The sequence below is a fragment of the Onychostruthus taczanowskii genome, unplaced genomic scaffold (genome assembly GCF_017590055.1).
Source record: "Onychostruthus taczanowskii isolate IOZ18803 unplaced genomic scaffold, ASM1759005v1 scaffold32, whole genome shotgun sequence".
NCBI lineage: Eukaryota > Metazoa > Chordata > Aves > Passeriformes > Passeridae > Onychostruthus > Onychostruthus taczanowskii.
Genome location: NW_024500572.1, coordinates 501,019 through 523,379, shown reverse-complemented (window position 1 = coordinate 523,379; position 22,361 = coordinate 501,019). Strand labels below are relative to the sequence as shown.

Below are 22,361 nucleotides of genomic sequence, written 5' to 3'. Positions count from 1 at the left end.
TTCATGATGAATATTCCTGTACTAAAGCAATATTTCTGGAACGTATTTCCTACTCTCTCTGGTGGTTCCCTAAAATTCAGAGCACAAGGAGTTCTGACAAAGCATTGATAAACAAAGCTGAAACAACTCCCTTTCTTACAGGAATGCTTTAAGCCTGTGGAAGGGATGGGACCAGCACTGGGTACATGGACAAACCACTCAGACAGGAAAACCAGAAGTTGTTTGGTAAGTTTTTACAGACCTCCTTGTTCAGAAACAACTCATTTTCCGGGGTAGCACATGCAGTATATCCTCACAGAGACGGGGGAAGGTCCCCGGATGCAGAACAGAAATTGCAAGTGCAACAATCACATACAGGAAAACACCCAGTAAGTTAATTTATCCCATAATGACAACCCACAGGTAACGAAGGCATTGCAGCCAGCCCCAGCTGCCCGGCCAGGGAGCTGCAGTGGCTGCACCCAGGGGTGCCCAGCTCACCTTGAGCGCGCCGTGCGAGGTGAGGCTCAGGCGCCGCCGGCCTTCCTCCAGCTGCATCTCCGAGTACAGCTCCTCCTCATCCTCCTCCAGGATGTCGGACAGGTCCGAGCCCCGGCTGCTCTCCGTGTGGTACTCATCCCCCAGGCAGTAGTGAGCCTGAGGGGACACAGAGAGCTGGCTGCTGGAGTGCTGATCCTGCTGGCCCCGAGATCCTGCACAGCCCTGGAAATTCCGTTCTGCCCTTCTGTGATGGCAGTTCAGGAGATCCAGCCTCATCCCAGGTGATCAGTAAAGGACATCGCCATTCACAGCACCCAATCTAGTTTAGTCTTGATTAAATTCCCCTTATTAAAGGGGTCCTTCATGCATCAGCGGACTTGCTGACCAAATTGTGAAAGCCTGAGGATAATTCATGGATCATCTGTTCTTTGCAGCTGTTTGTTACATCACATTATAATTTAATAGTGATCAGCATTTAATTCTTGCAGCATATTACCACCATTGTGGACCCTCAATACAGGCAGTCAGGTCTTAGACTAAAGTTTTTCAAACTACGCCAAGACATAAGAAAACATCTCTTTTCCAGACTTTACATCTCTCTTGAAAGTAATGTAAAAAAATATTTAATATTTGTTTTCAGTGGGATCAGACTAAAAGCTGCGCAGTTGTGCAAAATTCTTCTGGCAACACCTTTCCATTCCTTGGGGCCAGTGCCACACCATGCTTGTTTCCTGCCAGGTTACAGGGGAGGCCTCCATGCACAGGAACCCTTCCCCTTTCCCAGAGCAGTGACACCTCACACAGAGCGGGCCCAGCAGGACAGGGCAGCCCAGCTCTGTGTGCTCTGCCACCCCCATGGGTCCAGCACCCCGTGCCTGGGGCTGGGGAGGGAGGATGCTCAGGAGACCCCTGGGACAGCGACAGGGACAGGAGCATCCCTGCCCATGGCTCAGCCCCACCTGTGTCACCTGTGTCACAGCCTGTGTCACCACCTGTGTCATCTGTGTCCCAGCCTGTGTCACCTGTGTCACAGCCTGTCCCAGCCTGTGTCACCTGTGTCACAGCCTGTCCCAGCCTGTGTCACCTGTGTCACAGCCTGTCCCAGCCTGTGTCACCTGTGTCACAGCCTGTCCCAGCCTGTGTCACCTGTGTCACAGCCTGTCCCAGCCTGTGTCACCTGTGTCACAGCCTGTCCCAGCCTGTGTCACCTGTGTCACAGCCTGTCCCAGCCTGTGTCACCTGTGTCACAGCCTGTCCCAGCCTGTGTCACCTGTGTCACAGCCTGTCCCAGCCTGTGTCACCTGTGTCACAGCCTGTCCCAGCCTGTGTCACCTGTGTCACAGCCTGTCCCAGCCTGTGTCACCTGTATAACCTGTGTCACGGTCTGTGTCACCTGTGTCACAGGCAGAGCTGGCCCCCCGAGAGCCCCCAGCTGCTGCTGAGCCCCTGGCACCACAGCAAGCCAGGCTACTCACTTGCTTTCCAAGCTCTGACTCCTTCAGGAAATCGTCAACCGAGGCTCCCCGCCGCTTGACCTTGGGCGAGTCGTAGCCATCCTCCTCCTCGTCCGAGTACGGGGCCACGCTGCTCCTGTCGCTGAAAACACTCCTCCTGTCCACCTGGGGAACAGGGAGCTGTGAGGGACACAAAACTGAGCATAAACACTCCTCCTGTCCACCTGGGGAACGGGGAGATGTGAGGGACACAGATCCAAACCTGAGGGACACAAAACTGAGCACAAACACTCCTCCTGTCCACCTGGGGAACAGGGAGATGTGAGGGACACAGATCCAAACACAAACACTCCTCCTGTCCACCTGGGGAACAGGGAGATGTGAGGGACACAAATCCAAACACAAACACTGCTCCTGTCCATCCGAGGGAGAACAGTGCAGTGAGGGACACTGCCCTGCACCCAGGACACAAACACAGAGACTCAAGCACACAACATTTAAAAGCACTCATGTTTTAAAGCACTGTTAGTTCCCCCTGGCTGGAACGTTTGAGGAGTTTTTCACCAGTTTTTGCCTGTTTTATTACCCTCGCTCTTAATTCCCTGGCCCTGTGTGTTTATCAGCTGGGCTGCCAGCTCTCCTCCTGTGGCACTCACCAAATTCTCCGTGTTCCGCAGTCCGAGGCTGCCAGCAAAGACTCTCCTTTGCCCTTGGCAGGCAGGGGAGGTCCAACCACAGCAGCATTTGTGACCCCAATACAAAAACAGCCCCAAAATGAGGCCGTGGGCTCCTGCTGGGCTCCGAGGAGCCTCTTGGCCCCTGCAGCTCCTGCTGGCTCTGGGGACAGTGCCCATCAGCCACCAGCAGGCAGGGGCAGGCACACAGCTCCTCCTGCAGCACTTGCCATGAGTGAAGAATTTACACCACAGGGGACCAAACATGACCAAGATCCCTGGCAGGATTTGATTTAATTCAGAATTGATTTCTCTATAAACTTCTGTCCAGATTCCTGAATAAAACCTTTCAAGCATCACTTAAACCAATGTAATCAAACGTGGTTCAGAGCACATGTTGTGTCAGCAATTTTCCAGACCAGAAGAAGTATTTCTGCTCTCTTTCCCTATATGGTTCTTAAATCAACTTTCACCTCAGAGGGCCAAAAAGCCAATTGCCTTTTCTCCCTCTATTACATTCCAGTTTTATTTATAAACAAAAGGAAGATACATACAGATGCATACATATGTATTTATCAGACCTTATTGATCCAGAATTATTCTTGTTCTCAGAAGCTTGCTTGATTTACCCACTGGATCAAATGCATCCCCAAGCAGGAACAGTCAATAAGCTGGGGCTGTTAAGGCATGTGTGAACTGTCAAAATTAATGGAGCTGTTTTGGAGATACAGTGGGAGACTAAAAACTGGACATAACTGGTGACTGCCAGATGAAGCACCAAGAAAATCTACGAAATAAGTGACACTTGCAAGAAGTAACAGACAGTTGTGAGCAGCTTGTGATGAGAAGGTAACTGCCCAGGGCACTGGGAGTGCTTAAATATTGCAAACTTGTGTGGAAAACCCACAGCACGTTGTCAGGATGCATCCACATCAGCTGCACTGACCCCAGAGCCCCACATGTGGGATTGAAATCAGCTGGCAAAGACCTGAGTCAGTGCACAGCCACGGGTCATGGTGCTCCCAAACCAGGGGTGTCCCTGGGCAGTGACACTGCTGGCAGCTCCACGAGGAGCTGGAGTGAAAAGCACCTGCAAACGTGAGTGAAAAGGCAGCACTGAGAAGGAGAAATGTGTAAAATTCCCTGTGGATCCATGACAGCAGGAGGGCTTTGTCAGCCCAGAACTTCAGCACTCTGCCTCTCAAGCTATGGATCTTCAGAGCTTAGGAATGATCACCCAGCCCTTAAAGCACACCATGAGCAATCTTTGGTGGCAGGTGTCCCAGAGAGCCCCATGGCAGGTGTCACACAGCCCAGCCCAGCCCCATGGCAGGTGTCACACAGCCCAGAGAGCCCCATGGCAGGTGCCACCCTGAACTGCCCAGCCCAAGAAGGCCCAGGAAGGAGTTTGCCTTTACCCTGTTGCTCTCTGCCACTCGTTGCGCAGCTTCTCTGGCCATGGCTTTTGCGACGGTGTTGGGGACTGGAGTGCCTTGAGGCTGGGGCAGGATTCTGTTGGGGGATGGAGACCTCCTGCCCTGGAGGGGGCCGTGGAAGGCGGGTGGCTCCAGCATGCGTCCGTGCACGGGGGACGCCGAGCGAGTCTGCTCCCAGGACTCATCCCTTCTCAAATGTGGGCCTAGGTGTTCTTCTTTGGTTTCTGGGGCTCCGGCACTTGCTAATGGCTTAGGTTTGGGAGCAGTTCTGGGGTGGGGGGTTGGAGGCACCAGGAGGTCAGATGGAATGGCAGCGAGAGGAGAGTCCAGGGACTCGCCCTGCGCAGAGAGCGTCCGCACCGTCACCTCCCTGGCGTCCAGGCCGCGCAGCCGCTGCAGCTCCAGCGCCGCGCCCTCCGCCGCCGGGAACGCCACCTCGGCCACCTGGGGACACACGGGCCACCTGTGAGCGCCGACAGCCGGGAGAGCCCGACAGCCGGGAGAGACCAACAGCTGGGAGCACCCAACAGCTGGGAGCACCCAACAGCTGGGAGCACCCAACAGCTGGGAGCATCCGACAGCTGGGAGCACCCAACAGCTGTGAGAGATCAACAGCTGGGAGAGATCAACAGCTGGGAGAGCACCCAACAGCCATGAGAGCCCAACAGCCGTGAGCACCCAACAGCTGAGAGCACCCAACAGCTGTGAGAGATCAACAGCTGGGAGAGATCAACAGCTGGGAGCACCCAACAGCCGGGAGCACCCAACAGCTGGGAGCACCCAACAGCCGTGAGAGCCCAACAGCTGGGAGAGATCAACAGCTGGGAGAGCACCCAACAGCTGGGAGCACCCAACAGCCATGAGAGCCCAACAGCCGTGAGCACCCAACAGCTGAGAGCACCCAACAGCTGTGAACACCCAACAGCCATGAGAGCCCAACAGCCGTGAGCACCCAACAGCTGAGAGCACCCAACAGCTGTGAACACCCAACAGCCATGAGAGCCCAACAGCCGTGAGAGATCAACAGCTGGGAGCACCCAACAGCCGTGAGAACCCCACAGCTGGGAGCACCCAACAGCTGGGAGAGATCAACAGCTGTGAGAGCACCCAACAGCTGTGAGAGCCCAACAGCTGAGAGCACCCAACAGCTGTGAGAGCCCAACACCTGGGAGCACCCAACAGCCGTGAGAGCCCAACAGCCGGGAGAGACCAACAGCTGGGAGCACCCAACAGCTGAGAGTACCCAACAGCTGCTGCCCTCCCCTCAGCCCGCCGGGGTGCAGCCCTCAGGCTCCTCAGAGTGAGTGGCAGCCAGTGCTGTGTGCCCTTACCCAGCTAGCAGTGACCCCCCAAACCCTCTGGCCAAGAGGGCTCCTCAAAAGGGAGCAGGTTACTGCTGCCAGCAGAGCTGTGAGAGCCCAGCCAGGGCTGTGTGCCCTTACCCAGCTGGCATTCATCCCCAAACCCCCCAGCCCTAGGGGGCTCCTAGAAAGGGTTAACCCAACAACCGGGACGGGCTCCACTGGCAGGGCTGTGCCAGCCTTCCCTGGCAGCTGAGTGCCAGCAGGGTCACAGGGCACTCACCCGCTGCCCTTTGGCATAGACACCGTAGCCTGTGACGCTGGCACCGTGGGACGTCCCCGTCGCCGACAGGGCTGGGGGCTTCCAGCACACCTGGACGGTCCCTGGCGTGGAGCCCGCCCGCACGGACACGTCCTGAGGTGGAGCTGGAGGACCTAGGAGAGATGGCACTGGTCACTCTTGGGTCAGGAGCAGGGAGCTGGGCTGCAGGGAGCTGCAGCGTTTTCCCCCAGCTGGTTAAAGGACGGCTGGGCCCACGCTCCTTCCCCTGCCCTGAATCAAAAATCACACCCAGGAACCTCTGAAGGCATTTAGTGTGTTAGTGTAACAGCACACCACATTCCTCCTTAATTAAATGCATTACCCTGCTATAAATAGCTCTAGTTTGGCCAGAAAACCAAAGTAAAAATATCACAGAGATTCTTAGTTCATCAATTTTTCAAGCATCCTGTTGTGTTAATTTAGGCACCAAACCCTGAGCAGAGGCTGCTGCTGCTGCTGTCAGAAGCAGGGCTGGGCTGCAGCCACCTCTGCAGAGCAGAACACACACCCTGGCTCTGTGAGACTGCTTCTCCCAGCAAACTAAACACAGCCAGACCCTGTTCAGCTACCAAAAAGGCTACAAATACTTCAGCTGTGCGTGATGCAGGTGCAAATATCACACAAGACCACTGGCAAACTGCCGGTGCATTTCACTGGTTTGCTGACACTGAATTTCGTCCTCTAGTGGACATGGAAACAAAATCATGGTCATGTTCAGGACAGTACAGGCACAACAGGAAGGTTTTGCCCATACCATCCCTGCGTCTATAAAGTATTTATATCTTGCAAGTTGAGAGTATGCAAATTGACCTAATGCTATTCTTGGCCAAGAGAGATTCTGGTTCAGGATCGAATTTCAGCTTTCCTGGCCTTCCCATGTTATTGGCAGCCAGCACTCCCAGTTCAGCAAGGCTGCTCAGCTCACAAGAATGCATCTGCTCTAACCCAGCATCTTGCCAATGACAATGGCATTAATCTGCTCCTGCAGGAGAAGTCACCTTCCTTCCACTCTCCCACAAGGAAACAATCCCCAGGGTGTCTGTCTCGACCTTCACAGGCTGTGCAGAGATAGGTTCAATAAACTGCAACGCCCGAGGCTCAGCACGGCTCCTATTTCCTCCCATCATTAAATGGGAAATTATTCCTGATGATCTTCAATGGTCTTGGTCATCAACATAAATGTTTGTTTTGGAATTCTGCTACACTTTGCTCCTCACGGGGTTTTTAACATAAATTGGCTCCAAAAACTGCAGCAGCCCCACTGGTCCTGATGCTGTGCTTATTTCTGTTTTTAGATCTGAGTGCCCAAGAGACAAACACTTCTATTTCTATGTGATCAATTCCATTGCTTTGATGAATCAGGATGAGCTCAATTGCATGACACTCTATGATGGCAACTCCCATCACTGACTCCAAATTCATCCTTTTCCTTTGCTCCAACGACTCTGCAATCAGGCATCAGCCTCTAATCACTTCAGCAGCTGCTGCTTTGTTTTCTCTACAGCAGTGAAAAGCTGGCTTGTTTCTCTAGAAGTGCTCCCAGTGGAATGAAGCAGTGGGGAAGATTCTGGGAGCTCTGGCTGCAGAAGCTGAGGCTTCACTGCTCAGCAGAGAGCAGCTCTGCGCTGCTCAGCAGGCTTCACAGCTAGAGGGAGGTACAGCATGGGAAAAGCCTGGAAAAGCCTCACTCAAAAGGCCTTTCCTAAACAGCAAAGCTGAAGTAAGTTCAAGCCAGCAGCCAGGCAGTGCCTCCCACCTCCCCAGGACACATCCCAGGTCTGAACTGCACCTGCAAGCACCCTGCACTGCCACCCACCACTGAGTGGCCCCAGGCTGAAGAGAAGTGCAGAAGTGTGTGAGCTGAGGACATTCCCACGGGAACTGTGCTGGCACCACAACAGGAGGCACAGAAGCCTCACTCCCCCTGCCCAACAGCACTGCTGCCCTCCATGTCCCCTCTCCTACAGCCACCAAGGAGGGGAGCAGGATGAATTCCTGCCCCTTGCTGGGATCACGCCCTGCAGGCAGTGAGCAAAGCCAGCTCAGAATGCTGCTGATGCTTCACGTGCCAGGGGCCACTTGCAGCTGAGTGTCCCTTCAGAGGCACCCAGATCTGCAACACTGAATATCTGAGGGGTCTCCTCCTTGGCCATGATTACATGACCATGGGTAGGTGAATCTATAAGGAAAGATACTCAAATTTTTTCAGGTGCTGCCACACACCCCCAAAATTATGAGATTATCCTTCAAATTCACTGCTTTATTTCTGCTCTAGTTTTCAACACTACTTCAGTGTCCTTGGATAATGGCAAATGACTGACAACACTTATCAACACTCCTAATGTAAAAGCCAGGTGGGAAAAAACCTCAGACTTTCCAAAACATAACAAATCTGTTGACTTTACAAATTCAAATTGTACAATGAAGTTGATTACACCTTCACAACCAAAATGCATTTACATCCCCTAAAAGCTGTGTAGGTTAAAGTATTTTATCTAGTATTTTCAGAGAAATTAAACTGTCGAGTTTTGGGGTAGGAAGGAAGATATCAAACCTGCTGGCAATGTAGAAAATTCCACAAAGGCTTCCTTTTTTTCTCGTTGTTCCAAGGGAAGCTGCCAGGGCATCTGGTGGGGCTTTGCCATGACCTTCACCTTGTAGGCCATATTGGGCTTCAAATTAAAAAAATGGTACTTGTAGCTAGCAGCCTTGACAATGTCAAACTCCTCCTCGTTCAGGAAGATGACATGGCTGTAGTTACTGTTTGTGGGGAGCCAGGAGAGCTCAGCAGAAATCTGGGTGATGTTGTCCACTCGCAGGTTGGAGGGGGCGACGATGACGTCCTTGCCCACCAGCAAGGTGCACTGCAGCTCGTCGGAGTTGCCCTTGCTGGTGATGCTCTGGATGGATATCCGGTACGTGCAGGTGGAGGTGTTGAGCTTTTCTATCAGGGCTTTGGTCCTGCTGCCCAGGGCGACGTTCATCCTCACCTCCTTGTCCACCAGCACGTTGTAGCTGCTGACGGTTCCCCAGCCGGGCGGCACCACGGGCGGCTCCCAGCCCACGATGACGCTCTTGGCCAGCTGCTTGATCAGGGTGATTTTCCTGGGGTAAGGCACGATGTCTTCTCCGATCTCGTCGATGTTGACGTCCAGGGCGGCCGTGCCGTTGCTGAGCGCGCCGCGGTCGGCCTGGCCGGGGGGGCTGGTCTCCAGCTCTCCCTGCAGCGCCGGCCCCGCGCGGTTCGCCAAGTTCTGCTCCTGCTCGCTGCCCGACGGCCGCGCCTCGCTGTCCTGGACAAAATCCACAAAGTTCGAAGGGACCAGGCCCCTCTGCCCGTCCAGAAGCTCTCCTGGAGGGAAAGAGCACTATTATTAATCAGGGCGACCCCGACGAAGGGTGGAGAAAATGATGAGGAGGACTCCACCAGCAGAAGGCTGGTGAAATAATTATTTTATTATTCTGTACCATACACATTGCATCTACAGTGAATCTGCCTTGCACTCACCCTTGCTCACAACTGCACTCACCTCGATCCTTCCCGTGACTGTCTCGTGACAGTCCCCACACACACACGCTCACACTTGGCCCTGACAGGCCAAGGGAACAAAACATCCTCACTCTGGGCAAACAATCTCCATATGGCATTCTGCTATGGCACAGCACAGGCACAGCAAGAGAGATAAGAATTATGTTTTCCTTCTTCTCTGCTTGTCCCACAGCTTCTCTCTGTTCAGAGGGCACGTGAACGCCACAGAGCACTGCCACTAAATCCCCAGAAGGAGAACACCTCGTCCATGGCAGTGCCTTGAGAGCGGGCAAGGCAAGGGGCAAGGGATGGGTGACAGTACCTAAACAACATCCCCAGCTTGGGAGCATAAAGGCTTATTAAGGGAAATACCAGAACTGCCAGTAAGCCTTTTTGTCAACTTAAATCTTGCCAGTAGGAAAAGCTGACACTATAAAATATTTTATCATTAGCTCTGCCTTCAAGCAGCGGCTTTGCTGGTGCAGAAACTCTTTTAATTAACACCACGATGATAAAGCTAAATTTAGCCACCGATTTGGGAGCAGACGAAGGAAAGAATCTGGAGCGTGCTTGACAGATGGCCTGATTTCAATCTGCATGAATTAGCATGAACTCGGGCACTTAACAGAGAGTACCTTCATAGAAGCCATCCTCGTCCATGTCTCCGTACACATACAGGTACTTTCCTGCCGTGAGAGGCAGCTCTGCCTCCGGGTTCTCGTTGGGTCCATCGAAGGGGTTGTAGCTGTGGGGACAGCAGAGTGCTGCTCACGAGGGGCTCCGAGCAGGGCAGCTCCCCCGGCAGGGGCTTTGCATCCCCCCTGAGGGGAGCCTGTGAGCTCCCCTTTCCTGCAGGGTGTGCTCAGACACTTCTCACTAAGGGCTCTTGGAAAACACTGGCCAAAATTCTCTGTCGCCCCGGTTTTTTAAGATTTTTCTAAGCCTTCTGATGTTTGCGTTCTTGCAGCAAACTTTTCTCACACACTTTCTGTAAACAACTTATTGTTTTGCATTCTTTTACGGAGGAAGGAAAATTTGGCAAACTGTTGGTCTGTCCAGTGTCATTGGAGAGGTGGCACTGTCACCCTCCAATCCACTGCCACCTTTGGGAATCTGTAAATGTTGGAGTCAGAAAATAAACTCCCTTTTTTCCTGCCTGGAAAGCAGCAGCGTGTCTGCGTTGTGTTGTCTTGTGTCCTATAGTAACAATCCTTATTTTTTAGAGTGAATTAAAGCAAACTCAGTTGTGGGGGTCTTTTCCAGTCACTGTATTCAATTTTATGTTCCTTTTACACAACTCCTACAGAGGCAAGGTAAAAGAAGACAAAACTAGTGAGCTACATGTAAGAGAAGCTACTGAGAGACAAAAAGTACTTATGAAGTACTTCAGTCTATATCCACCCTGAAAGGAACTGTTAGCCACTGAAATTTGCATTGTGACAGTCCTACACGCCTGAAATTTTAAAGTGCAAGGCAGTGATGGACCTCAAACCTTCTCTTGCTTGAAGAAGAAATTGAAAAGAACAGATTGAGACTCCTCTCTGGAGCAGGAGGTCCCCGTTTAATCTGCTTCAGACACTGAGGACAGGAATGCAGGGGGTGGGAGAGCTCAGCTCCTCTGCCAGCTGGGGCACAGGCTCTGCCCTGCAGCCAGGGCCAGCTGCACAGGCTCTCCAGAATGTCCCTTCCATGCAAGAATTCGGGGCAGGAAGGCAGGGCAGCCCCAGCTGATGGTGAATATTCCAGCTGTGGGTGGTGGCTGTAACCAGGGGGGTGCTTTACCTGTAACGGGCAATGCAAAGATGGACCTTCCCAGAATATCTCTGCTTTGAGGTATTGGAATTCTGATCATTATCCATCTGCAGGGAGGGGAGGAAAAAGATAATGTGGTTACAAAAAAGAGCAATGAACGGTTTTCCTGACAGGTGATATAAATCAGTGAACACACAATATCGAGGAAAAAGAATTAAATTCAGACATGGAGCACAACTAGTTAATTTTACTTAGAAAGGCAGATTCCAGTGACTGAGTACTTAAAATAATTAAGACAAATGCTGAGTTTGGAACTGGTGCAAGTGTCAACCTCCAAACACCTGGAAACCACGAGTATCACACAAAATATACCCCTTGCCAATCCAATCCACCCCAACCCAACCCAATCCAATCCAATCCAACCCAACCCAACCCAATCCAACCCAATCCAACACCCCAACCCAATCCAATCCAACCCAACCCAATCCAACCCAACCCAACCCAACCCAACCCACAGCATCAGCATCTCTTGAACACCACCCTTTCCACTAACTGAAGGAAATAACATATTTTCTTCTGAATTTCACATCACATTGAATTCAATGCTGCAAAGCCACACGTTTATTCCATTACAAATCTGGTCTAGGAAATCTGGAGATTTAATCATGGTGTTGAACCAGCAGAGACTCTGCCTATTTTAGCTCTGCACGAGGTCTCTCACTGGTAGAACAGTAATTTCAGCTGTGCTTTGAGCCAGCAGAGGTTTTAAAGTGAGGGATGAGCTTCCCTCCACTTACTGTACAGTTTGCTGTGAGCCATTTCAGAAAAAATGACCAACTTTTTGCCTGAGCTTGAGAGAACCTTAATTAAGGCAGAAATACTGGGTTAACAGTGGGATCAAATGAAATAAACTGTCCAAAAACCAGAGCAAAATCTTACAACCTAGACAGAGTGAACACTGAGTGCAGCTTCCAGGTCCAAACTGGTCCCAGCCAGGAGCACACCAGGAAACTCCCAGGGAAGAGAATTCTCCTCTGAATTGACTGCTGAGGGTGGTGTGGCCCAGCTCCAGCTCCAGGAGCTCCCAGGGTGGGATCCAGGACAATCTGCCAGGATTCCCCCGATCCCTTTACATGAGCACTCACTGAGCACACAGCCAGGAATGGTCATTCCAGAAAGCATCCCACTTTTCACAGGAACAACCACGGCCACTGCACAGTATCACTGACTCATTCATTCATTTATTTGCTGTTTTATTTCCTACTTCCCAGCATTATGTTTCATTTTTTAGATTTAATTCACACGCCCTCCCTTGGGTCTGGGTATCTCTAAAGAGGAATGCAGCTTAATTTCTGTGAGCTTGCATAATGTAAGAGTGTATCACATAATTACACTCCAGAAGGCACAAAATGTACAGTTCTGCAAAAGAGGGCTTGACATTCTCAGTGAGATAACTCAAAAATAATAGAAAAGGGGAATTAAATTTGACGTTTGCTTCTCCTGTTCCTTGCTGTTAGTTCTGCTTCCCTAAGTCTCCTTGCTAAGCTGCTTTTTCTGTGGCCTCTCCAAAAAGCAGTGAATGTTTCCACTTTTCAGTGATGTTGCTACACAAATATACACAAATATTTCCTGGGGATAATCCTCAGATATGCCCATGGAATTCCCACTCCACAAGAATCCAATATTTTGTTGAATACCCTCAGGCTTGTGATCCGTTTAGAAACATTTTGATTCCATCAACTTTCACATTTTCAGTACCAATTAATTAACACAGATAGAAAATATGCACATAGTTGCAACTTATTTACTCCTGTAAGGATTAGGAAATGGATTTCCTGAAATGAGGGGTAAAATCTGAAGATATTTCCTCGTGGCTATCTGCCCATATGAGCCAGAGTATTTAACAGAAAATAATACCCTTCCACAGTTTCCAAGGTTTGTTCCATGCAGTTTTTTATATTTAATATTTGTCCTAAATATTAAAAATCAACTCATTATGGCACCTCTGAACAGCTCTTCTGAGCTTCCCATAGGATTTGTGCTGGAGTTCCTCCGAAAAGCAGGAAAGCTTCCTAAGGAAGGAGGAACAGAACCCTGCAAGAGCATGGCTGGATACAGCATGTGGAGCATGGCTGCAGTGACAGCCTGCTGCATTCACCCCATTTTCCAGGCTCAGAGCCCTGCAGGGAGGCTGAGCAGGCGCCTGCCCAGAGCAGCCAGGCAGAGCAGAGCCCTGCAGAACACCCCTGCCACTCCCTGCCCAGCACCCCTGGGGCAGGGCACAGCTGCTGGCCCCTGCCCAGACCCCCTTCTGCAGGCACAACCCAGCCCTGCTGCACTGCTGCCACTGCACTGCTGCCACTGCACTGCTGCCACTGCTGTCACTGCGCTGCTGCCACTGCACTGCTGCCCCAGGCTGCACTGCTGCACTGCTGCCCCAGCCCTGCTGCCCCAGGCTGCACTGCTGCACTGCTGCCCCAGCCCTGCCCCAGGGCAGAAATGCTGCCGTGCCCAGCACTGAGATCCTCAGAGAGCCCCGAGCTCCTCACACAGCTCATCTCCATCCCGAGCTCCTGGCACATCAGCTGCAGCCCCTTGGGAAACATCACTCAGATTCCACGGCTCATGCTCCCAAGCTGCCTCAGAAAATGAGAACAGTCATGCACTGAGTTCCTGCAAGCAGGTGGATCAACCTGCAACAGCCTGCTGCAGCAGAGCAGCCCCAGCCCCAAGTCACCTTTCCAGTACAAAATTCAAAAATACTCACGTCTGAATCAAATCTGCATCTTGGGGTGCCAGATCTTGACTTGGACAGGAAGGTGGGTTTGACAGACAGCGGCTCTGGTTTGTCTCCAGACACCTGGAGGGGTCGGATGAACTCTGAGATCACACAGCGACTTCCAGAGGGGCTCTCATGACCTGCAGCAGGAGAACACACGGGTCAGGAGTGCCTCCCAGCACAGACACACCTGCACAGCAGAGGTGCCTTCCTCTCCTCAGAAATCCCTCGGCAGGGAGGCCGTGGGGGCTGCACTGCAGAGCAGGGACAGCTCAGCTGCCCCTTCCCACACCTGGGGAAATTGCTGAAGTCAACGCCGTGTGACAAAACATAACCCAGAAGTGAAGGCATTTCCATCCAGAGAGCCCAAAGGTGGAGCTCCCCCAGAGAAAAGAATCCACCTTTGTCCCGAGCCCCTTGGAGTGTCTGAGACGTGCCGGGTGCCACACCTGGCACTGCAGAGCTGCTGCTGGAGCCCGAGCTTCTCTGGGACTCTGGCACACTCTGGGCATCAGGAGCAAGCCCTACCTTTGTCTTCTGAATAAGAGACTGGGGTGCTAGCGATGCAGCTGGCAGGATATTCCCTTTGCAATGAAGTTGTTTGACTTTTGGCAGGCAGTGCCAGGAGCACCTGCCCCGTGTTTCTGAGAGTTCCTCACTGCCACCAGCACTAAAGCACATTGATTTAACCCCAGGGCCATCCCTCCAGCTTCTGAAACATGGACCCAGACTGTGCAAAGGAAAAAACTCCAGAAATCCTCCTGGAATGTTTTCACTGTGCTTTTTAAAGAGTTCAGAGGCAAGGAAAAGGGAGATTATGCTGCACGCTGAGAAGCCTCACAAGAGGCTGAGCTCTCCTCTCCTCCTGCCTCAGGTGAGGACCAGAGGTGAGACAAGCCAGAGGAACAACGTGCTGCAGGCTGCAAGAGAGACTAACGAAGCTGAGTAAAAGCCACTGTACATTTACCTGTGGCTGTTGGGTTATTCCCAGGGCAGGGATTGCAACCCGAGCTGGATTTTGCCTGCAGCAGGAGCAGCAGCTGCAGCAGAGCACAGCGAGCTGCTGCTGTGACACACTCACATGTGCAGAGTGCATCCTGCCCCTCATTGACATAATGAGCCTGGGCTCTGATTCTTCAGCCCCTGAATATCTGTAGGTTCAGCATTTCCTCTCCTGTTCTGCCAGAAGTCTGACAGCAACGTTTTGCTACTGAATTTCAAGATTCCCAGTCCAGGTCACCAGGAATTACCAGAGGAACCTCTTTGTTCTCACTGCAGAGGAGAAAAAGCTCCAAGAATACCATCAGAGGGTTTTCTGGTGTGCTCATTAGTCCAATATGATTAATTTTCTCTGCATCACTGTAATTTACAGCAGGCCAGCCCCAGCACATTGACAGCAGGGAAATATACAACTCACCACACAAAAGATTAATTACCACCAGCCCCACTCAGAGCAATCCCCAGGCTGGAAAAGGGCACATTTTTTATTCTTGGAACCTTCCTCACATCTATAACAGAGAAGTCCTCCCTGTTCAGGAACCTTTAGCCAATTTAGCTCCTTCTGTTTGCTGTTAATGTGTTTGCCATCTCAGCCTGCCAGCGCCAAGCTATAAATAATTGGGCCAACTGTGATTATTCACTCAAAGGAAGCCTCTGGCTGCTCTCAGGCCTCCTGCATTCTCCAGGCTTTGTTACCAAACTGCTGGCACCGGGTACAGAATGTGGAGGAAGGCTCCAGGGCAGTGCAGCCCTGGCTCTGCATCCACACAGGGTAACACCCAGCACAGGAACACGGTCAGGAACACCCAGGGGCTGGAAGGAACGGGTCTGCCTTGCTCTTTCACCTGGGAAATAAGGCACAGAACATTTACCCTGAGTCCTCAACACACAGGAGAGGAAGGAGTGTGGTGGCTGTGAGGGCAGGGAGGGCTGGGCACCTCTCTGGCCCAGGTAATTTCATTCTGCTTTGGAGAGCTGCTGTGCCCTGCCATCATCACTGAGGCAGGGCTGCTTCCAGAAATCAGTGCTGATGGCTCCACACAGACCCCCCCTGCCCAGCAGGGGCACTGAACACCCACCAGCAAGGGAGAACAGAGCTGTGTGCCAGAATGTGCCCAGCAAAGAGCTCCAGCAGCAGAGGAGCCTTTGGAAAGGGCACCAAAGATCCTGTAAACTCAGCTGTTCTGTGCACACAGAGCCATGGCTGGGCTGAAAAATAAACACAAGTAATGCCCCTGCAAAACAGAAAAAGCAGAGCAAAACTGAGGGTCAGAGTGCAGGGTGCACATTCCCCTGGGAATCTGGGAGCTCCTGATCACTCCTGCCTGGATTGCTGCTCCTGCAGGCTGGGAACACACGAGTACAAAAAAATCTGCATTCAAAACCTGGCCTAAGTGTGCCTCCAAAAAAAAAAACCTGATTAAACCTGGTTCTCTGGTTCATCCAAGGCAATTACACTGAGGGCCCTGGGCTTGAACAGCAGAACGAGCAGGAATCAGACCTGCAGAATGTTTTAAAGTTGTTAACTGGAAACCTACAAAAAAGAAAACAAACAAAAAAGCCCCAGTAAAACACCTTTCCTTTTCTATTTTCCCTCTGGAAAAAAAGAGAGTTAAAAATAAAATCTACAAGAGGTCAGCTCATAAGAACACACAGCAGCATCTAGAAATGTCTATTTTTCCCCTTTAAATACTAGAGAAGAACCCTATAAAGCCACAGGAATTTTGTCCATAAAGTCTTTTTAAATCTATATATGCTTAAAATGGTCTTTATTTTCCTGACTGGCAAATATTTGTTAAGGAAGTCTAAAGAACACCCTATCAAGGAAAAAGGAAGAGCACCAGATCTAATTTAAATGTTTCAGGAGAATTAAATCTGTCCATGCTTGCATTACAGTTAGACTCTCCATGTTATTTATTGCAATTGCTGATTCCATATGGACTACCTAAATTATCTAGAAAGACCATTTAAATGAGCCTCTTAACTGATGAATAATAAATCTTAAGGCTTCTATATCTGATTGTGACATTATTGTAGGTTTAAAGTGAACTTTTTATGCTCCAATCCATCCTGGCTAGGTTCATTTAATTTCCTGATACATTCAGACATCACCAATTAAGGCAAAGCAGCTGGTCATAAACTGATCTCATTTCCACCCTTTGCTGTGCTTTAAAGCTGTCTCTGTGTTCCCTCTCATGTTCTTTCTTCCTCACACATAATAAAAATAATTGCACTGCTGCTTTGAAGAACTTGCTGTGCTCTGCCATCGTTCTTGAGACGGGGCTGATTTCAGCAATTAAACCCTGCCCTGGCTAACGAGGGCTCCCCTGTTACTGTGCATCCCCACTGAGGATCAGTGCTGTGCAGCAGACCTGGTGTTCACACACAAGTGCTGCAGCCCTGAACGCCAAATGCCACAAAAATCAACAGGTTTTGAGAGCAGGGTCAGAGAGGGAGGCCCTGGAACGCCCTGGGTGCAGGCCTGGCTCTGGTGGCTGTGGTTTTACCCAAGGGTTACTTGGGAGATCTGTTTGGAAGATTTTTAAAAGGTTTTTCCATTAGCATAAGAATGAATTAGCGGGGAGAGTTTGACTGAGTACCTAAAAGATGCTCAGCTGATTTCCATTTTCCATTAAATCAATCTCAGTGATACAGGCTGGACCTCCACTTCTGCCTGAAGGACAGCTCAATACCTAATTACCTTTTAAATTAATTGTTGCTTTGAAAACCCTGTCCTTAGAGACACGAGGAGCTATTGCTGTGGGTACGAAGGAAATTTCTGCTAAATCCTCACGTCTCTCAGGAAATGCCTTTGGGACTCTCCATTAGTGCCCTTTAACATCCCCTGGGGCAGAGGGCACGGGGCAGCACAGAGGGCACGGGGCAGCACAGAGGGCACGGGGCAGCACAGAGGGCACGGGGCAGCACAGAGGGCACGGGGCAGCACAGAGGGCACGGGGCAGCACAGAGGGCACGGGGCAGCACAGAGGGCACGGGGCAGCACAGAGGGCACGGGGCAGCACAGAGGGCACGGGGCAGCACAGAGGGCACGGGGCAGCACAGAGGGCACGGGGCAGCACAGAGGGCACGGGGCAGCACAGAGGGCACTGGGCAGCAGGGCACTGGGCAGCACAGAGGGCACTGGGCAGCAGGGCACTGGGCAGCACAGAGGGCACTGGGTGGCACAGATGGCACTGGCCAGCAGGGCACTGGGCACTGGGCAGCACAGAGGGCACTGGGCAGCACAGAGGGCACGGCCAGCAGCCCCAGCCCTGCCCAAGGGCACAGCCAGCAGCCCCAGCCTGCCCAGGCAGCCCTGGCACACGGATGCAGAGCCCTGGGCTGGCATGGCAGAGGGATGTCACCTCAGCTGCCCCTGCCCGGGTGTCACACCGAGCTCAGCAGCCTCTGACAGTGACTGCTGCCTGCAGCAGCAGGGAATCACTGCTGATCTCCTGCCCCTGGGCATCAGAGCCTCTCTCCAAGCTGAGGAAAAAAAGGTGAGACCGTTTCACTTTTCTTAGTGCATTTTGACTCATTTTCAAACAACTCTGGGGGAATTTGTAAGTAATGAGATCGACCTGACCACTGCTTCTTTGCAGGAGAAACTGAAGTGATTCCAGCCTGGGTGGTGCTGATCACCCTCCTCACATGGAAAAACACACAGGGTAACGTGGGATTCACATGGAATAACACACAGTGTAATGTGGGATTCACATGGAATAACACACAGGGTAACATGGGATTCACATGGAATGACACACAATGTAACATGTGATTCACATGGAATAACACACAATCTGTGATTCACATGGAATAACACACAGGGTAACGTGGGATTCACATGGAATAACACACAATCTGTGATTCACATGGAATAACACACAATCTATGATTCACATGGAATAACACAATCTGTGATTCACATGGAATAACACACAGTGTAACGTGGGATTCACATGGAATAACACACAATCTATGATTCACATGGAATAACACAATCTGTGATTCACATGGAATGACACACAGTGTAACATGTGATTCACATGGAATGGCACACAATCCAATCGTGATTCACATGGAATAACACACAATCTGTGATTCACATGGAATGACACACAATGTAACATGTGATTCACATGGAATGACACACAATCCAATCGTGATTCACATGGAATGACACCATGCCGCGTGTGACTGACACGGCAGTTGTTTTTGGGTGTCCTCAGGTGACCTCCTGCCGGTCTTTGTCCTTTTCCTGTGAATAATGGATGCTTTACACAGCTCCCTCGGGAGAGCCGTTGCCTCTGGCAACAGGAGATGACCTGGTGAAAGTTCAGCACAGATCTTGGGTAAACACACACTGCCGACTGTGCTGGGGACTCTCAGGGTAAGAGCATCAATACAGATTTTATTTTTTTTATTACTTTATGTTCTGCATTTCTCTTGAAACTACCTTTTGCTTTTTGAAGTTTTACTTTCAGATTTTTACGGAGAAGCGCATCATTTCCGTTGCACAAACGAGACTGAGCCCAAGCCATTTTCATGTCTCTCAAAATGCTCCCTTTTCTGTTTAAATGGTTTTTAAGGTAACGGCCAATGCAGTGTGTGGGGTCTCTGTGCCTTCTTTCCCCATTAATTCCTCCTTCAACAAGAGAGCAGAGCTGCTCCTGTCCCTGGGGCAGGGAAGGGTTTCCAGCAAAGCCTGTACATGCAGACAGGTGCATTTTCACATGAAGAAAAGGCAATTTTAACTCTGAACAGGTTTCCTATCACTACACTCAACAACCATTAGAGAGAATTTTGCTCGCAGTGACGCCCAGAGGGGCTCCCTGGAACAGAGGCTGCACAGAGTTAAAGGAATAAAGCAGGGATTTATTAAAAGGCTTCAAAGGATGCACCTTGGGCAGTGCAAGAGCCTGGCCAAGGCTCCCCCCAAGGTGGATGGCATGTCATGAGTTTTCACACTTTTATCAGTTCTGGTCCATTTCCATGCTGGGTTCATTGTCCAATTCCAACTCAGGGGCAATGGTCATGAGTTTTCACACTTTTATCAGTTCTGGTCCATTTCCACATTGGGTTCATTGTCCAGTTCCAACTCAGGTGATGCAGCCCCACCCTCCCAGTTTGCTCTCCTCCATCCCCTGCTGTTTGCACTTTTTGGGCTGAAGCTGCAGTGGTGTCCTTGGTTCTGGGCTGGAAAAGGATTGTTCTGTGTGCCTGAGCTGTGAGGAGAGCTGCTGGCACTGTGTGTGGAGTTCAGAGTTATAAACTAATGCAGTTCAGGGTCGTGTACCAAGGTAGTTCAGGGTTATGCACCAACGCAGCTCAGGGTTATGCACCAATGCAGCTCAGGGTTATAAACTAATGCAGTTCAGGGTTATGTACCAATGCAGCTCAGGGTTATAAACTAATGCAGTTCAGGGTTATGCACCAGTGCAGTTGAGGGTTATGCACCAATGCCGCTCAGGGTTATAAACTAATGCAGTTTGCAGTTCTGCACCAGTGCAGTTCAGGGTTATGCACCAATGCAGCTCAGGGTTATAAACTAATGCAGTTCAGGGTTGTGTACCAATGCAGCTCAGGGTTGTGTACCAATGCCATTCAGGGTTATGCACCAGTGCAGTTCAGGGTTATGCACCAATGCAGCTCAGAGCTGTGTACCAATGCAGCTCAGGGTTATGTACCAGTGCTGTTCAGGGTTATGCACCAATGCAGCTCAGAGCTGTGTACCAATGCAGCTCAGGGTTATGCACCATTCTGGAGAACACGAGAGCTCGAAGCAGAGGCAGCAGCAGCAGCAGCAGCAGCGAGCCTGGCCGTGGCCGGGCGCAGGCAGGGATGCTGTGACCGGGGAAGTGTCCCCCCCCGAGGCAGGGCTGTGTCCCCCCGAGGCAGGGCTCTGTCCCACCCCGCTCAGAGCTGTGTACCAACCCCGGCCGGGCTGTGTCCCCCCCCGGCCCGGCGGCTCCTCACCTTTGCCGATGGAGGTGGCGATGCCGTTCACGAGCTGTGCCAGCCCCTTGCCGGGGCCCGGGGGGGTGCCCAGCAGCTCGATGGTGCCCGCCTGCTGCCGGAAGCGCTCCAGCTCCCGGGCCAGCAGGTTAAACTGCTCGCTCTGCGTGCGGCATTTCTGCTCCAGCTCCCGCACCTTGGCCTGCGGGACAGCACCGCGCTCAGACTGCAGGGCCAGCCCCGGCAGGGCCAGCCCCAGGGACAGCGCACACGGCGGGGACACGGCCGCGATGGGGATTGGGGACACAGCCCCGGGATGGGACACGGCCGGGATGGGGATTGGGGACACAGCCCCGGGATGGGACACGGCCGGGATGGGACACGGCCGGGATGGGGATTGGGGACACAGCCCGGGATGGGACACGGCCGGGATGGGACACGGCCAGGATGGGACACAGCCCCGGGATGGGGACACGGCCCGGGATGGGACACGGCCGGGATGGGACACGGCCTGGGGATGAGACACGACCGGGATGGGGATTGGGGACACAGCCCGGGATGGGACACGGCCCGAGGATGGGACACGGCCGGGATGGGACACGGCCTGGGGATGAGACACGGCCGGGATGGGACACGGCCGGGATGGGGATTGGGGACACATCCCCGGGATGGGGACACGGCCCGGGGATGGGACACAGCCCCGGGATGGGATACGGCCCCCGGGATGGGACACGGCCCGGGGATGGGACACGGCCGGGATGGGACACGGCCGGGATGGGGATTGGGGACACATCCCCGGGATGGGACACAGCCCGGGGATGGGACACGGCCGGGATGGGACACAGCCCCGGGATGGGACACAGCCCCCGGGATGGGGATTGGGGATCACAGACCCCTGGGATGGGGATTGGGGATACAGCCCACAACCCTGGGGATTGGGACACATAGCCCCCCCCCCCCCAAGCTGGGAAATTGGGGTACACAGCCCCCAGGATGGGGATTGGGGACACACAGCCCCCAGGCTGGAGATTTGGGGCACACAGCCCCCCAGGCTGGGGATTTGGGGCACAGAGCCCCCCAGGCTGGGGATTTGGGGCACAGAGCCCCCCAGGCTGGGGATTTGGGGCACAGAGCCCCCCAGGCTGGGGATTTGGGGCACACAGCCCCCCAGGCTCCCTCCAAGCTCCCACACTCCAACCCGAGCTGCAGGCAGCCCTGCCCCTCTGAGGATCCCTGCTCTGACTCCAAACCAAGAGCACTGAAGACACTGCAGCACAAAAGCCCCTCTACCCAGACCTGCACGCTCACTGGAGCAGCTGAATTAAGGCCATAAAAGTGCACCCAGGCTGTGCTGTGTGTGAGCAAACATCACCTTCCTGCACTAAACCCCTCCGGTGCTCACTTCAGCAGCTGTACCAACAAAGCAAGTCTGGAGAGCAATTAAATTCGTTCTGCTGAACTAAGAGCTTTGGCTTTTTAAAGGAAAACAACATCCCCTGTTTGTGTAAGAAAACCTGTACATTTTATATGTCAAGAAAACAACACGTATTACATAGCACCTATAAAGAGATCCTAGCTGAAGGAAAATGCTTACAGTACCCAGGAGAACCCAAAAATCCCAATGTTCTACTATGCAAGGTGGCACTGTTTGCTCCTTTTCTTGTAACAAATACTTTTTTA

At 52.2% G+C, this 22,361-nt stretch overlaps 1 protein-coding gene across 4 annotated transcripts in view; it reads right to left on the bottom strand.

Annotated features, from left to right (window-relative positions):
* Positions 1-22,361, bottom strand: part of RIMBP2 (RIMS binding protein 2) — a 91,219-nt gene that overhangs the window by 13,796 nt on the left and 55,062 nt on the right. For all 4 annotated transcript variants that reach the window (XM_041410303.1, XM_041410304.1, XM_041410306.1 and 1 more), the window contains 9 exons: positions 20,703-20,883; positions 13,716-13,867; positions 10,979-11,055; positions 9,832-9,941; positions 8,222-9,019; positions 5,629-5,780; positions 4,027-4,488; positions 1,956-2,099; positions 481-636 (listed from right to left, as the gene is read on the bottom strand). In XM_041410303.1, coding sequence (XP_041266237.1) covers positions 481-636; positions 1,956-2,099; positions 4,027-4,488; positions 5,629-5,780; positions 8,222-9,019; positions 9,832-9,941; positions 10,979-11,055; positions 13,716-13,867; positions 20,703-20,883 — 2,232 coding nt within the window. The remainder of the gene's footprint in view (positions 1-480; positions 637-1,955; positions 2,100-4,026; positions 4,489-5,628; positions 5,781-8,221; positions 9,020-9,831; positions 9,942-10,978; positions 11,056-13,715; positions 13,868-20,702; positions 20,884-22,361) is intronic.